Source organism: Mizuhopecten yessoensis, unplaced genomic scaffold (assembly GCF_002113885.1).
Source record: "Mizuhopecten yessoensis strain PY_sf001 unplaced genomic scaffold, ASM211388v2 scaffold5459, whole genome shotgun sequence".
Taxonomy (NCBI): Eukaryota; Metazoa; Mollusca; class Bivalvia; order Pectinida; family Pectinidae; genus Mizuhopecten; species Mizuhopecten yessoensis.
The window spans coordinates 41,958-59,707 of NW_018406060.1; the positions used below are offsets into that span (position 1 = coordinate 41,958).

The following is a 17,750-nucleotide window of genomic DNA, read 5'->3' on the forward strand; positions in this document are numbered from 1 at the left end:
GAATTTCTCTTATTACATTTTTCAGTAAGATGACAAAAGTATTGCCTCCCAAAAAAGTTCAGTAAGTAGTAGCATAGTATTTGACGCCAGGTTTTAAAGAAACCGTGCTTTGCACAAGTTCTGGGCGTAATTTTAAATAAGTTACTCCACGCAAAACTGCCTTTTGCAGCTACTATCTGATATGATTTACCAGCAAAATAATATCAATTGCAACATTAATACTGTAGTTTATATAGCAAAGAACATCAAAACAACTACCTTATACCGGGAATTTTTCGCTGCAGGCTAATTTTCGCCTTTTTCGCCTTCTGTAATGAGGTCGAATTAATATAAGTAGATAACAAAGCATTCATAGTAATTTAAAGTGAAAGGCGACATTAACACAGGGCGAAAATGTATTTCTTTGCTAGAGGGCAAAAGATAACTGGGCAAAAATTTCCCGGTATACAGTACCTATTCTACCGTCGCTTCATCTGCATCTAAAAATCTACGGCTTTGGATGCAGTGAATAGAAAGTATCATTCTGACTGGACAGTGACAAACGTGGTATCTTAACATGTAATGTTCAGGATATGAGTATTTGTTAAGTTGATAATTATCAATATTACAGTTTTGTTGAAGTGAATATGTAGTTATATGGAACTGAGATTTTGATACTGACCGAAACAAACTGCTAGAAAAAATAAAAACAATCTGTGATATGATAAACACAACCATAGAATGTCTTACGAAACGAGCGCTAGGCAATCAGAGTTGTCTACCTTGCCATAACGAGATTTGCACTAAGGGCATAAAGATATATTCAAAGTTGAGAACACAGACCATGAGATGAAACACAAAAACCTCTTCTTGATAAGAAATATTCCACTGTTTATAAAAAATGGAGTCTATGAAACCACTTGTTTCCGTTTTCCTGGTTATCGTTGTCTACATGTTTGTATTTTGTCTATTTTGACATGGTACATTAACCAGATTTATCCCAATTTAACCCACTTAAACAGCAAATATTAGTATGTTTTCATTAAAATATTGACAAATTTATTAAATTGTTTTAAAACATCTCGAATAATGAAAATATTGTCGTGAATATTATCAATTACAACAAACATTTTAATACAGACTTAGCCTTTTTCTTTACTTTCATGCCTTGACTTGTTACAAGTTCCGGTGTCTCGTGTCAAAAGAGCCAGAATCTGATTTAATTCTCGAGATAAATACTTGACATCACTATCGAGATACAAACAATCAACTAATATTTTAGAAACCTGTTAGTTGTTATATTAAAAACCGGAAGGTAATACTAAACCTCTTCTAGGAACACAATAAGTCATAAATCGCTAAAATAGTTAAGGATTAACTTGCATATCTTTTTCATGTTATGGAGCTATAACACAAAAAACCGGGGTGTATTCTCATCATAAACCGCCATAACATGAAAAATATATTCAAGTATAACACAAAAAACCGGAGTGTACTCTCATCATAAACCGCTTCGCGTTTTATTTAGACTACACTCCGTTTTTTGTGTTATATCTCCATAACATGAAAAACATATTCAAGTTAATCCTTATAATTTAATCTACTATACACAATCCCTGTGGAAATCCACTTTTATTGATGGACTCTTTTCTCTTAGAAATTATTGCGCTGCTGTATCAGCCAATCAAAAGCGACGTTAAAAACGGCGACGTCATTTTTTTACGTTATGGGATGATCAAATACATTTTTAAGCCAATGAAAATGCTTGTTACAAGCAAGATTAAATTATTGTTGTATAACTCCTAGTTACCCACAAGAAATGTATTTTACAACCTTTTTTTGTCATGATTCAAACCCGACCCCGCTAGAAAGTAAGTAATCTTTACAGTAGTTTTGAAAATATTCGTGTAATAAAGCCTACTGTCCGAATTTATATCTCAGGAGAGTAAGTCCTAAATGGTTTTGAAAATAATCTGGAATGTCCTATATACATTAAACCACCTTCTTTTTGCGTGTAATTAATTTAACTTTGACCGTTAGTTAAATTGACCAATATGTGTACTTGAATTATCGATTAAGAGGACTCTATTTTAATGATTAGTGATTATGTGAAGTTCTATAATTCGCAAAACATTTTTAATTCGCGAATTATTAAATTTGCGAATAAGTATATTGTCATTTAACTCAGTATTCCCTCTGGGATATAATCATGTATTACCGCTAGTTCGTTATTTGACAATAGTTAAGAACATTACTCCAAATGATTTCAAAGTTTATATTTATTTATACACAATACTATTATTATAGGAGCCTAAAGATATAAAAGTTTATACAATAAGATAAATAATTATCAATATTTTTATATTATTTTTGATAATTATGGTGTTTTTTAGAGTGGAGTGAGATTGACAAAGAGATGCCGACCACACCATAAAAAGCATGAACAGACTTTTAAAGGGAGCCAGAATGCAAAGTTATAAAATACCAGTTTAACATAATAAGACTCATTTTTAAGGGTGGGACGTAAAATAATATAGAGTACACAAGTAAATGGCATCAGTGAAACATTCAAAAAAGTGTAATTACCCATGAATAAGTGTGTGGATCAGATTATGTTTCTAAAGAACAACATTAGCGTCTCTGAGTTTGAGTAGAAATACTTGTATCCATTTTTTATTCTGACCGATGTTTTCAATAAAATATTTTTATTCATGTCAAAATGTATGCAATTCCTTCGTTAATATGATCGGAACTTGAAGTACTTGAGTAAACTATCGTGTTGATTAATATATATGAAGCGTAAATTCGTTCTAAATAGATTATTGCTAAAGAAATCTATATCTGGTATTTCTGTTTGATTACAAAATTGACCAATTAATTGGTTACTAGATCGGAAGATGTTTCGAGTCACCTATTAGTATATTGTCCGGTGTGAGACTTTAATAGTAGTAGACTAATTTGCGTCTTCTCCCTAGATATCCCCCTCAAATTAGCATTTTATATATATATACTGTATATATATATATACGAGTTCTTGCTATTTTTGCAAGCAAAACTAACATGTATATATATATATTCCAGCATGTTGATAATAGTTGGGGATTAAATCTCCTAAACCAAATAGTGTTCTCTAGTATAGGGCTCTCAACACCTCATTAACTTTCATACACTATCCGTTTGTAAATTTATTTGACGTCATGTTATTATCTTTTTTCTTAAATCATTTATTAAAATCTGTTGGTGCTTATGTGTTTCACCTTCACCAGACTCACCATAAATCCAGCTCCTCGCTATCAAAAGCCCAATATAGCAGTAGGTGGCTTGGAGCAGGTGAAGAACACATGTATACTGCTATACAAAGTTGTAATAATTGAACTGTAATACATAAAATAAAAATTGCAACATCATTAAACATATACTATCGTTTTTAAATCCATTTAACGTTTAACTTTCCCTCTACTTTTCCATTTATTCTGATAACCGTGTTGCGCTCCCTCAAAAAGGGGGGTAACTACGTAGCGTGTTCCTTGCCGGAAGTTACAGCCCAAGCTATGTGTACATACGTGGAGGGAACAGGACATTCCGTGTTAGAAGTAGGTATCTTTTCTTCTAATTATTAAACCAGCATTTAATGCTTGCTTAAAAACAAATTTTAGATATGAGTTCTTGCTATTTTTCGGGTTTGTTTAAGCAATTCAACATGTATAATTGTACTTCTTGTTGTAACGATTAAAAATCGATGTAGAGCATATTAACACGATTCCATTAAGACGCAATGTCATAAACATTTTATATGATTTAAAATCCAATTTCGACAGGACAAAATTTAAAGCTGATCAGTGAAACATTACTTTGTGTAGTTTAGGGCTGCTCTATGGCCAAACACAGAGAACCAAGAAGAATTATAACTATTAACTGTGTTGACTATAGCTTGATATGTTATTATCTCACACACAGAGTATTAGAGTAGCGATAATCGTTAATACAAAGGCAGTCACTCCTGTCTTCGTGTAAACATTAGGAATAGTAAAATGGACAAGAAAAATAATTTAAACAAAATTTGAAAATATTATATATTGTTGTAATTGTTATTGTGTGAGACTAATTCATATCTAACTTTGTGTGACATAAACAGGGTTTTGCGTGGTAATAAACAAGTCTCAGGCACATACAAGTAGGATATATTGTATATAAATGCCAATACAAATGCCAATACTGTGCAATGGAACAAAGACTTCGCTATCTTAACAATTAGTTTAGCATAACCAGTTTCTGTTACATAAAGAGTCACATTTATTTCCCTTAGTGTTACAAAAACTATATCTGTAAAATTGTAACGATTGCAAATCACACTGGTCGCTTAATAGAATTCAAAAATAGAAAATAAACATAACATTGCATATGTGGGATAGTGAACATCAATCATGATAAGTCCTATATGAATAAATATCTTGAACCGCTGGTAACTCCGATATGCGCTGAACATTTTCAAAATAAAAAGTAATTTGAAGTAAAGAACAGATGAATCTTAAGCATGAAGGTCATATGATAGGACTATCATGTTTATCTGAACGCCAAAATGGTGTATGTGTGTGAAAGGTATAATTTTGTGATTTTTAATAATGTTATAATCTTATTCATAGGATGAATGCTGATCAATAAGGATGAACAGTATTTCATCATGAGATAGCGGCTTTCACCAGGTGAGTGTCCCCATCACAAATGGCAGAAAAGGCTTCCTCTTTCTACAAGGGACAGATAGCTGTCCGTGACCTGGGTCGGACGACATGCACACACCACAAAGGAAATATTTTAGACTGGGTTTGTGAGACATGCTGTGATGCAATATGTGCTAAGTGTGTATCGTCTTTACACAAGGGCCATGACATCGTTCACCTGAGCGAAACTACTGCTGACAACAAACGGAAGATAAAAATATTCATTGATGAAGTCGGCCAGAAAGAGTTGAGACAAATTCAACAGGAAATAATTTCTACCCGGGAAAGTCTTGAAAATGATTTGAGTCATTTTGAGAGTGTGAGAAGAGAAATGAAAGAGCAAGGTGAAACACTAAAGGAATATATTGATGTTTTGATGGCCCGAACGCTTTCTCACATTAAACAACTAGAAGATGAAAATGCTAACCTTCTCAAGAATTACAGGATAGATCTCGAACAGAAACTTGCTGAACTAAAGGACCAACTGAAACATTGTAATGAAGCCCTTAAAACTGGCACAGATATCCAGGTGTTTGACTTTGTCTTTAGACTACAGACCAACATTACACTACATGCAGCACCCATCCTTGCTTCCGCCGTGTTCAGCCCTAATGTCAAGAGCAAAGTAATGCTGGAGCAGGCATATGGAAAAGTAATCGTTGACAAATCTGGACAAAGTGAAGATCAGTCTACATGTCAACAGGATATCGACTCTGACCAATCACAAGAAACACCAGATCATCAAGTTCAAGTTCCTCCACTGCAACAATCCAAGAAGGAGAGTCCACAGATGAAAATCAATCAGCTACCACTGTCCGCACTTCTGGCACAGAGTACAGTGCTTTCAGAATCGATAGTTTCTTCGGAAATTGAGTCTATCTGCCCAACTTGTAATGATGGTGCATGGACGAGTGGACGGATAAGTAACATTGTGACACACCTGACCAGTCAAGGAGGCGTACATCAGAAGATACAGAGTCATGTTCCGGTTACAGATATCTGTATTTCCCCCTCTACACACAACCTCTGGGCATGCTCTAACAAAGAATACAATGTCATGGAGTTGACATTAGGTACACTGATCAGTAGGTTCAAAACCACAGATGAACCTAGATGTCTGTGTGTTACTAAAGATGACTGTGTCCTTGTTGGGTCAAAACACAAAATCACTGAGTACACTAAGGAAGGGAAGAAAGGCCTCGTCAGCAGAACATACCTGTATTTCATGTGGAATCCATTGCTAAAGTCACCATGGCGGATGTCACAATGTCCAGTCAGCAAGAATATTGCAGCAGTTGACATGGATCTGGCAGATGATGGCGGTAAGGGAGAACCAGCTGTTATAGTCCTGAACAAACGTCTAAAAGAATTATTCAGGTATGGACGACCAAACCACATCATCAAGTGTGAATCAGGAAAGTTTTGTGCCGCGGATGTAGCTTACGATAGCTTGGGACAGCTGGTGATTGCTGACACTGTCAACAGCCTACACCTACTTAGCGGTGATGGACAGTACCTGCGAATGCTGCATACGGACATAGCAAGGCCATGGGTTCTTTGTGTGGACAGGGAAGGAGTTCTGTGGGCAGGGTTTGGCAGATTCAGAGTTGAGAAAGTGAAACGCCTACTGTACACCAATTTTTAAATCAAGACACGTGACACATCGTAACAATCGTACAACTACTGTATAACTGTCCCATGATTTGGATGGGAAGACGGATATGTCAGGAACATATACCATGTCAGAGAAGAAAGTATGTAATCCCTATAGTGTTATTTTTACGGTAAATGATAATTGTGTAGTTACTGAATGAGTTCAAAACAGATAGTTTGACGGATCTAACGTTAGAAGAATATCGCCAACAGAATGGTCTAACGTTACAATGGTGTGTTTAAACTTAGGCATATATGTCAATATACCTTTTTGGTATATAATTTATCTCATTTATCATCACGATAACTGAATGAACCGACGCCACGGGTTTTCCGGTTTCCTTCCACAGTAAGACCTCGCTCGTTTACATCGGGACCAAAAAGAGTGATAAATATGAGTTAATAACTAATTTCATAATTATTGAAAAATCAATAAAGTTAGCATAAATACTTTATAGGAGATTATATTGCCCACATAATGTAATCAGTATAGTGTCTTTGGGATTATTTGGTAATTGTGTATGGTTTAAATGTCACAGCTGTATATTTAGGAAGGGTAAGACTTCAAAACACCAATTTACATCTATCATTTAAAAAATCACCCTTGTAAAAAGAAGTTAGGTGGTGTGATTATATTAAACCAAAACTAATTCCGGATAATTTTGTCTTGATTAAAATTATATACGAAATTAAATGTATACGATTATTGCTATATAATTAAAGATTATTACACTTTTTTCAGGGTTTGTCGTGAGAACCAATTTCTCTTTGAGAGTACGTGGATAGAATTGAAAGGCCATCGTAGGTGGAATCGAGATTTTATCCAGGAGCTAGATTCTGACATTCTGACATTTTCCCCTTTTTTTATTGCTTACGCGGATCACCTTTGTGCGGATACTTTTCCTGGTTTAGAACGCCGCCTGGCGCGAGTAGACGTTTGAGAAAATGAATTCCCAAATGGGAAAATCCATTCTGAAGTTGTTCTCAAGTCGTTCTCAACTTCTTGAGTATTCTAATACTGACAACACATGATAATGAATTTATCATGCCACCGTTTATATAAGATAGTACATTTTGTAGTGCATAGCGATGATGAAGAGCTTTACCATGTGCGATTTACAGATTGATTTACTTATTCTTTGATATCTAATCATCTCATTTACTCTTATTCCCTTTCATACATTGTAGAGATTTATTTTTACCAAGAAAATATTTTGTGAAGTTTCTGTTAATTGTGAACGACCTGTTCGTCTACTTTTGAATGGAATATTTAGAGAGATGTAGCCTGGTGGACCAGGAATGTCAATAAGACCATAAAGTCCGAATGCAAACAAAAAATGAAAAGAAATCAATATTTTTTTGATCGACTGAAACTAAAAACAAAGCATATACATTTCCCTTTGATCGACTTTTGTCTTTTGGTGAGGTATCTTAAACTTGATGATGTCATAGCATGCTATATAGTATAAATTAGTGACCTCCAGTTATTTAAATTTTGTCCGTGTGATCTCAACTACTCGATAAATCTAAAACATTTACAAAATAAGACGAGGTAAAATTACTAAAATATATCAGAGTATTTCCCCTTTGATCACCAGGATAGGGTAGTGAAGTATTATAAGGAAATGAGGAGAGAACATTTATACCAGAGTATGAAAAGACTTCCTTAAGAGACCGGCTTTAGTAATGCATACAAATATCAATAACATTTATCATACGCACATTTCCCCATTTTAGTTCTAAGTCATGTCATATCTTCATTGTTTTTAAATGGCGACAAAAGAGTATGCTGGTATAGATATATTGTATATATATACACCGATCACATTAAGTCATTAAAGACACTTCTAAGTTGTAAAAAGCGCACAAAGCGTAATGGAACAAGTGTTGGTAATGAATAGGTATGTATTATTAATACTTGTATTCTTGTATTTTAAGAAGTGTATGTAAATTTCTGAAATGCATAGGACCATAATTATAAAGGTTTCAAATTGAAGTTTTCACTTTAAACCAATAACAAAAAAAAATGTTTAGCTGATATTATATAATGACGACACAATCTATATTTTATATCTATGATATGAAAGTATAGGCGTCATAACGATTGTTTATGATATATTTTGTAACTAAATTTACATAATCTCACTTAAGTGGGTAAATCGATTACAACCAATCTTGAAGGTCTTAATTGATCTGCTATGTATTTTATGTATTCCATCTGCTTCAACGTACATTTTAATCCCTTAAAACCATCTTGGCTTGCCTATGAAACTCCCTTAATACATTACAAATAAACACCTAAAGACAGCTCAAGTACCGGGACACCTATAGTCTTGTTCTTCCTGAAATGTTTAAGAGTTTTTTATGTTAACATTCCCTTTTTTCATATTTATAATGTATCTTTTTTAAAACGTTTAATTTAAAAATACTAAATAGAATCAACTCGTTAGCAATAATTATTACCAGGATCATCTACTGTTGAACATCACGTTATAGAAAAGCCTAACAAAGATACATTAGAACGTAACTCATGCGTTATAAAACGATTTTTGTCAAAAGTTGATAATAACATCAGAAGCGAATGTACCGGTTTAGCAAGCTATAGCCAGGACCTGTTTAAGTCGGAGTCACGCTCCATGGATTTCGAACATAAATAGGTTTAATATCAGTCCTGTTATCGTCTAGAACATGTTTATAGTTTAATAGACTGCCGAGATAACCCTACATACGCCATAAATGTCAGCTGTTCAGGCTAAATGACAGTTAATGTGTATGTGAGGATTGTCTTATACCCATAAAAATCGTCTGCTTCGTTTTCTAGCTTACTTTCATACAACATAAAAATGGGTTTGAGATAATGATATTTCGAACTATATACTCGCTTATCATAAAATAAAGCTTGCGTGTTTACATACAATCAAAATATTCAAGGGAAAGATTTGAATAAAAAAAAAAGTTGATAATAAATTCTACATAATTAAAGTTGTTTGATGTGTTATATTTGTTTTAACATATACACATTATTTTGTATTCTTGTTCAGGCGTAAGAAGTCACCTGTCCGACCTCGGGGGCTTTTCAGGCACTACGGTGATCGGATTTTTTCCATGTATTCCGGTTAAGTTCCACATTCATCTCAATCTGTGCTTCAATCTGTGCCAACAAGAATGATAAATATAAGTTTAAAACTGGGTCCAAAAATCATGAAACCATTCTCGCGCTCAAGCATGGATTTTGTTCTCAAGCCCTATTTGTTCTGGTTATGAATTGATAAAAAACAGTTCTCATTTTGTCAATGACTTGGAACAAAATTGAAATAACTTGAAGCCAAATACGGTTTTCAATGTCTATATTTGTTATGTGTTTTCTTTTTGTTCGTTTTGCATGATTATTGAGTTACAATAAAATTGGTTTGAGCACAGAATCCGTGCTTGAGCATGATAACCGTTTTATGGATACTGGCCCTGGTCTCATAATTGCTGTATCGAAACAGGCCTTTAAGAAATATCATTTGTTAACTCCGTCTTAATACGAACTGTATCGCACCAGAAGACTCGGTACATTTCTTTGTTTATTGTACTTACAACTCCGACATTAGTAAACAAAATTTCGAAAGAAATAAAACGACTATACAATTGTATGATTAATATATGTTATATCTTTATATCTTTAATTAACGGTAACTTCCCAAAATAACACCGGATCCTTGCAAACGTGTGTTTGTAGGATACGAATTACTAAAAATTGGTATATTGCAAAAGGCAGACAATATCACATTGTCAAATAAAGACTAATGTGAACATATATTCGCGATAATTTTCATACCACAAACATTTCCACTTTTACAGTATATTGATGTTATCTTATGTTGGCTAGACACTATTGCGGTGCCGAAATAACCAAACATCTTTCCCTGGGCATTTTTGCACCTTAGTCGGAACACAACGGGATCCACAATGGTAATGTCCGCCGACGATTGGCCTTTGGATACAATCTTCTCTTAAATCCAATTCAAACTGGAGCTCCTTTTAGCTCTCTTGACAAGTCGCTTGACTTATCTTTTCAGTAATATACCGATCACTTCCAGTTTTTTGGGTATCGCCTTCACTCATGAAGCCGGATGAAGTGGTCTTAGATTTTTACGCCTTTCTCGATTTCTTCCTCTCCTTCTCCTTGGTCACTCTCAGCACCTGATGATGCTCCCATGTGCAGAGGCCTTGGGTGATTGATGTCTAGCAACTAATTAACACGTGGTTACAAAGCTTTCGTCTTCAACACAAAACATCCCCGAGTCTGCGATCATTTTTCACATGTTAAAACAGTAACTGACTTACTAAGGTATCATAGACGGATTCTAAAAGCAATGTTAGGTGGCGTGTTGAATAATGTCATGTAGCCCTGTGTGATCCCGCTTACGTGCTAGAATCATCCTGAGTAGCTTGGTATTCACCACTTTCTGCTAATACGTGTCGACTTACTCATTGTATGTCATGGGTCACATCAATCGTCCTGCCGGAACTGCTATATCATTTCACAGATACACAGATATTATTCTGACTGCAGGACTTTAAAAAAATCCTCTGCTGTCAGCTCAAAACGGTTTAAACAAATTCTGACAAGAGCATGGACATTTGAATAACATTAATCATTAATATTTGAGGTGAAAGGGAAATTATACATATATTCCCAATTAGAGTAATTAGTGTTCACAACATTAATTTGATAATTAATTATCAGAAAGTATATTTAGTTCATATATTTAACTACGGGTGGATAATAAAATTGGTTCCCTATAGTTATAGAGTATCGGTTTGTTTCTCCAGTGATGGTATAGGCAATCTTCGAAAGATTTGATAGTTCTTGATGGCATTACCTCAAATGACAGGCTGTTCCAGATGTCAACAGTTCTGCGACAAAATGAATTCATCATCATGTTAAGGCGCGTTTTATCATTGAAAAGTTTATATTCCTGACCCCTTGCTACATTCTGCAGGAATATCGTTCGGAAAAGCCCGATTTTCTTTAAAGTTCTCCATTTTCTCTCTTCAAGCAGTCCAGTATTTCCTCCTTTCTTTATATAATCTTAAGCAGGAGCCATTAGATCCGTAACAGCTTTGGACACTTCGTATATATCTTACTTGGCATCCCATTTGTCCATGGCACGGTTGAAGCTCTTGCCTCTTATGCTTGTTCCGTTTCATCTTGGGGCTTCTCAGTTAGTTCAACTTCTTACAGTCTCTCTCATGGTCCTAGGGGTTCTTAATGGTGCTAAACCTCGTGATTCTCACCTAAATGTCGTTCAAACTCCTCTCTAATGAATTCAAGTCGTTCTGGTCCTCTTCCATCAAGAACTGCTGCTGTAAACGGATACGGGTTTTGCTTCAAATGGTTTCTATTCCCTTTCTTCTGTCTCCTTGCTTTCGCACTCCTCTTCCTACTATGTAAACCTTTCAGTTGGTTCAACTCGATTTTCTTTATCTCATTGGGCTTTCTAAACCAATAGGTCAACTCTGTTGCCTTCTTTATGATGGTTTGGAAGTCCAATTCCCTTGAATTCGTTAGAAACATCAAAGCTGGTTTCTTGTTCTTCATAGCATGTCACAAACCTCTATTTCCCTACCAAGTTCAATATTGCAATTGGCGATGAAATATTCAGCAAAATAAACTCCCAGTTAAGAAAAGCAGTTGAAAAAATATTGTCGTTAACTTTGCTGCGAATTGGCGATGATAAGAAGGGCGTAATATACGTACATGACTGGTGCATTTTATGGCATTTCGCTCCTAAAAGGAGATATTAAATACGGCGAATTGTCAAAAACTACCGCTTTTTCGCTGCAAAAAAATAACGTTATAGCACAAATCAGCCACCATAGAAATATTACAGACAGGTATCGTCTGATCCTCTCAGTTAGCCACCGTGCCAATGCTCCTGTTCATATCCTGTTCCTTTTCAAATTGTCTGACATAAAAAGATGAAAATGCTCTGTCTGTCTCTCTGTCTGTTGTTTTCCCTGTCTGTCTGTATGTCTGTCTGTCTTTTTTAAATCTAACAAGAGTATTTTATCGTATCGTGTCATTCAGTAGAAAAGTCTGCTTCAAGACAATTTGATCCAGCGAGTCAATAATCAGTTTACGTATCTCGGGGATCAAGATCGATGACATGGCAATTTACTTAAGATGAAATACAAAATGTACTTTGATCGATTAATATAGTGTATATGTTTTATGAGCCAAGTCGGTTCAAGATAACCTTCAAATTATTCTTCAGAAGTCGTAAACAATTTACCCACTTTTAGTTTTGTACGCGAGGCAGCCAAGGTCATGTCTATGTTTACCAGCGACACGGATGAGATCACGGAATGGAACACGGAATGGCTCCGAAATATCAACTTCACAAAGCGGAGACGTCATACTTAATGGTCGTCTTCAATACTTGCCCACTTGCGCAGAACGAGATGTTTGGCGCTTCATTGAATACAGCAATCTAAAATCACATCAAGTCTTTCAGGTTTTTATTTCTTTTGAAATATCACCACCTTTTTGAAAACAAACTGAACGAACAGGTTTTGGAGCCCACGTGGCAAGATGTCCGACACCTGCCTAGCTCGTAGATAAATTATACAATGTATGCAAACACGCTGTGCCGAATAAACAGTGGCATATGCAAATAAGGGAAATGCTTACAAAGCGTAGAAATTAAATCGAGTAGCAGTAAATTATACCAGGTATATTTGACATCAGGCAGGGACATAGTAATAAATATCCTTGGGGGGGGGGGGGGGGGGGCTTTAATTGGTTTGTTGTACTATATGTATCAAGGTCGAGTTTAATGTTGTTGTATTGATGATAAGTCATCACATCTTAAATGAGATGACACGTTGTTACGACAATGTAAGGACGGCAAGTGGCAGTTCTTAACATTAAGATAATGTAGCACTTTTCTGTCATTCTTAGAATGCACAAACATATGATTTTGATGCTTATAAATTCATTGTTTGCATTCATTTTTAATAGATTAAAAACAAACATCGTTCCATAGTTAAGCTGTTTCTAGTTTCGTTAAAGCAAATAACAAAAAGAAATTAAAGGAATACTTTAAATTATTGGTATTTATTAGTTATAAAAAAGTTTTAATTCAAACACACACATTTTTTAATTTAAGATGACCAAAACGAGGACCTCAACTTGATCAAACAGAAAATTAATAAAATAGAAGGGTAAATTACCGAAGACAATATTAAGAAGGGAACACCAAACAAACTTTAAGTGAAGAAGAAGAAGAAGAAGAAGAAGAAGAAGAAGAAGAAGAAGAAGAAGAAGAAGAAAGCTCAAAACTGAATTTGATTTAGTGAGTGAGTGATTTAAAACCAAATACAAATCAAGAAGTCCATCAATCGACAATATCAACTCTGTGTCGTTTGTTTGATAAGACAAGAAGAGAATAACAGCCCAGTGCACGTGCCTATCTTAGCTTAGGTTTAACTAAAACCCTCAGTTAAAATGCTGACCTTACACCCCTCAACATTGATAAGCTAAGTATTGCGTCTCTTCAACTTCAATCAAATACAAAAAAGGTTTATTACATAAAGGGAAATTTTAAGGAGATATATGGGTTTTCGGAAGCCATATCTGTTAATCAAAGATTTTCAATCAAATAAATCATATTTTAGTATGACACATTAAACAAAACTGTAGTTAGTTATCGAAAAGTCATGCTCCTAACTGCTTTCTTTTACGTTGTATAATCTTACAAAATTATATGGAAAAAAATAAGTCCTTATATAGTAAATGGAATTGGCTGATGGCTTAATATTAGAGCCTACACTTGTTGCCAGATCCCTAACATTACATTCTGTATAATATTATATTATGTACTGCATATTTGTAAATAAAATATTGTTTAACCCAGTAAATGGAATACTACATTAATGGTCTGGAAAATGACAGAGAAAATCATTTCACATCGGGTATTTATCAAAATTGAGCAACAGATGTGCAACGATCGAGCTTAGGGTGGTACTGTGTGACGTCAGCAGGTTGTAATCTTCGCTTTAAAGTGATCACACCCGATGCACTTTAAATAGAATACACTTTAACTGATTGCTTGTAATTTTCCGCTCTGAAATTATTCAATTAACGTTCCAAAACACACCATTTCTGTCGGTTTCATCCAATCTGTAATCAATTTTGACGTCAAAAAAACGTGAAATGGCGTCATATGGCCTACGGTCCAGATAATTTCTGCAGTGCATCCTCCCATAATCCTCCACAACCGGAAGTGGAAGCAATACAGAAGATGCTCTCCAGCAATGTTCGTGAGACAGTACTATAGATATTATGGCAGTTTACCAAACTCAATCTCCAAGTTAGGTGTCTGGAGTATTGTCAATGAAACCCTGGTGTTCCAATCAATATTTCGCTGATACAGAACTTGCGTGGAGTCTGTCTCGCGTATATGCGTAGTAGCAGCTGCAATAGTGACAGGGCTGATGGAGAGGCCAAATTTTACGCACGTTTTGAAGTTAATATCATTTGATTCTTCACCCGGGAACTGTACGTATTATAAAGAGTGACATACAAACGGCTGGCTTCCAAACAGCTGATTTCTTATATGGATATAGGCTTCAACTAGGCTTCAACTAGCAGAAATCAAGTGTGTAAGTTGGACCAAATGGCGGGATTGCATGGTTAGCGTGTTCACTTAACAATTAATTTCTTTGTGTAGCATCTATACTTGTTTTGCGTGTGAAATTAGATAAGAATGATTTTTTTGTATTGGAAGACTGGATCGAACCAAACAGGGCTACGATGACATACTCGCGCTACGTGTTTGATATGTTGTGCCAACATAAAACGGTGAGCGTGGTGATACTCAAATGCTCGGGAAATAGTTTTATTTGTGTGGAATCGTCCAAGGAAACGAGGCTTCTCGATTCACTCCAGCCGACGGCACGTGGTCATTGATTCAAAACTCGAGATGGATTATTAAACTTACATCAGTTGCTTCAGTGAAAATTACATACTGGAATTTTAAAATATCTGTTTATTAATCTGGGTTTTTTTCTTGTGTTGATATATGCATAAATGTAACAAACGTCTAGGAGTCAAGTCATGCTGGGTGTATCTGTAAACAAAAAATAGTCAAATATAGAAATATACGGAAATATTTATCAGCTCCACAGTGTATTAGAACACACCACTCCATGTGACACGTGAATATGCTATGAGCGTCTAATATAAGCGAGCATACAGGTAACTAACCACTTAAATCAAGGTGAGTTCTGTCGGCGTATACATGTGCCGTTTAACCTCCAGGTTAGATATGGATATTATACCACACTGTGTACACAAGTTCATTGAATATAACTAAGTAACATTAGGGTCTGACCGGACGTCAGACACCATTGATTAGGCCACCGGCTGGACACTCGGCTTACCGATGACGTGAAGTGATATTGTCCCACTGTCGACATCGAGCGATCATATGTACTTGGGCACGTATAGATATAGTATATATAGATATAGACAGAGCGTTTTAAATTTATCACAACGGAGCGAGTGAGGCACCCACTCACTGTATATCTGATATAGTCGACAGAATTGTATACCATGTATACCATGTAGTTATCAATTTACATGGACACTTCAGTGTATCGCTTCGTTCGGTATGGAGGCATTTGGGCCGCGGCAGTTTAGTGTAGTGCTGTGACATGGCGAGGGAAGATGGGACATTACAGTTGTATGATGTAAGCGTCGGGGGAAAACCGGTGGATTATTCCCCCGCTTTCAAGCACAACCATGAAGAGTATGAAAAGTCTCGTGAAATCACGCAGTTCCCGGACACGTTCCCGTGCGGGCACGTGCTTTGTCACCAATGCGTGCGTCGGTACGTCGCGCGATATCCTCTGTCTGCCTGGTGCTGTCCTCTTTGTGATCGGGAATTGTTCCATAACAACAACCAGGGTGAAACCACCGTCTCATCACATAGAGACGAGGAAGACGAATCTCTACTTGTAAATTTGGACGAAATAGTTCAAAAATTTAATGGTATAAATCATTCAATTCGTCGGATAAAGACAGAGGAAGTACAGGCCAGGAGCGTGGGGGTCACGTACAGCGCATGCCCGTGCGACATGTGCGGCCACGAGCATGGTAAGCTTAACGTCATACAGGAATATAATTGTCTTAAAGTTGAACACAATCGACCATCAATATCAGACAGACGCTTCTGTCGTCTTGCCAACAGTACAGTCGTAACAACATTTCACAGCAAGATCAACTCCGCATGCGTGTGCGTGCCGTGCACGTTCCGCGAGATCCAAGATCATCCTGATCGGTATTACGCCCTCACGGAGGGCACGAGTTACTACGAAGATAATTCGAATGACTCAAACTACGCCCTCGCGGAAGTAGGCAAGTTACTGACTCGGCATATTACGCCAGTTAAGGCCTTGCAGGGCAAAAACATGATTGAAATCGAACACAATATCCGTATCAGTGAGAGAGGCGATTGGTTTGACTTCCGGGACACCTCGGAACAGATCAAACGAACAATAGGATCACAAGAGAAAAACTTGGTGAAGATCGCCAGGAAACGGATAGAGGACACTGGACATCTATATCACGTGCAGGAAACTAACAGTGTGGATTACGGGGCTGGGGAAACGGTCGTGTGAAGAAAGCGTTTTTGTTTTGTTTTCCGGGGTAGACCCGAAGGAAATGTGTAATAATTTTCTGTCCTGGGACGAAACACGTTTATGAAAAGAGTGATCTGGTTTTTTTTCCAAATGAATGTGGTGAAAGATGACGAAATATGGATTACTGCTGATTCGGATATACTGGTGAATGTAAATTGTACAGTATGTACAGTATACGTGTCTGTGTTTCTGATGCATTGTGGGACATTTCCTTCCTTTTCTACATCAACTTCATTGTCTCTAAACGTCTAAACGTGTGTTGTTTTCATCCCTAGAACTCCTACGAGGCTTTTGACCAAAAACATAACTATACTGCATTAAGACTCGTCGAACTGATGAATCACGTGATCAAGTAAAACTAAAAAATCGGTTTGTCGCCGGGCATTGATGGTTCCGACACAAATATCATGTGAACGATGAACAAGGTATGAATCTCGTTTAACACGTTATTGGAAAATTAAATTAATTTAACTGAATGTTACTACAGAAAAGGTGCTATATACATAAACTTGCTGATTTGTGGCAGGTGTATGTACGTGAGATGATTTGTTATGGTGACTTACCTGTGTAATACGGTAAAGTTTACGGATTTGATATGGTGGTGCTATGGAATACATTTACTATTAATGTTGGTGACGAGAAGGTTGGTATTTAGCAGCCAGAACACGGATTTTTACATTGTCTTACACATGCCCCTCCCCCCCC

The 17,750-nt window shown here is 36.2% G+C and overlaps 2 protein-coding genes across 4 annotated transcripts in view; both read left to right on the forward strand.

Annotated features, from left to right (window-relative positions):
• LOC110450686 (8-oxo-dGDP phosphatase NUDT18-like) overlaps positions 1 to 17,750 on the forward strand; it is a 98,376-nt gene that overhangs the window by 26,885 nt on the left and 53,741 nt on the right. The window contains exons 2-4 of one of the 3 annotated variants that reach the window (XR_002463002.1): positions 3,483 to 3,572; positions 4,623 to 6,451; positions 7,093 to 9,939. The exons of 1 other annotated variant lie outside the window; for it this stretch is intronic. Coding sequence is in view for 1 of the 2 variants with exons in the window: in XM_021498313.1 (XP_021353988.1) it covers positions 4,702 to 6,342 (1,641 nt within the window). In the remaining variant the exon portion in view is untranslated. Of the gene's footprint in view, positions 1 to 3,482; positions 3,573 to 4,622; positions 9,941 to 17,750 lie in introns of those variants that run through there. One more of the 3 variants, XM_021498313.1, reaches the window with a different exon arrangement.
• Positions 14,624 to 17,744, forward strand: LOC110450689. The gene has a single exon (XM_021498322.1). The coding sequence runs from the start codon at positions 16,059 to 16,061 to the stop codon at positions 17,022 to 17,024; it is 966 nt and encodes a 321-aa protein (XP_021353997.1). The 5' UTR covers positions 14,624 to 16,058; the 3' UTR covers positions 17,025 to 17,744.

Excerpts from the sequence above, each read along its gene's own strand:
- LOC110450689 (XM_021498322.1), top strand. The coding sequence starts at position 16,059 with ATGGCGAGGGAAGATGGGACATTACAGTTGTATGATGTAAGCGTCGGG.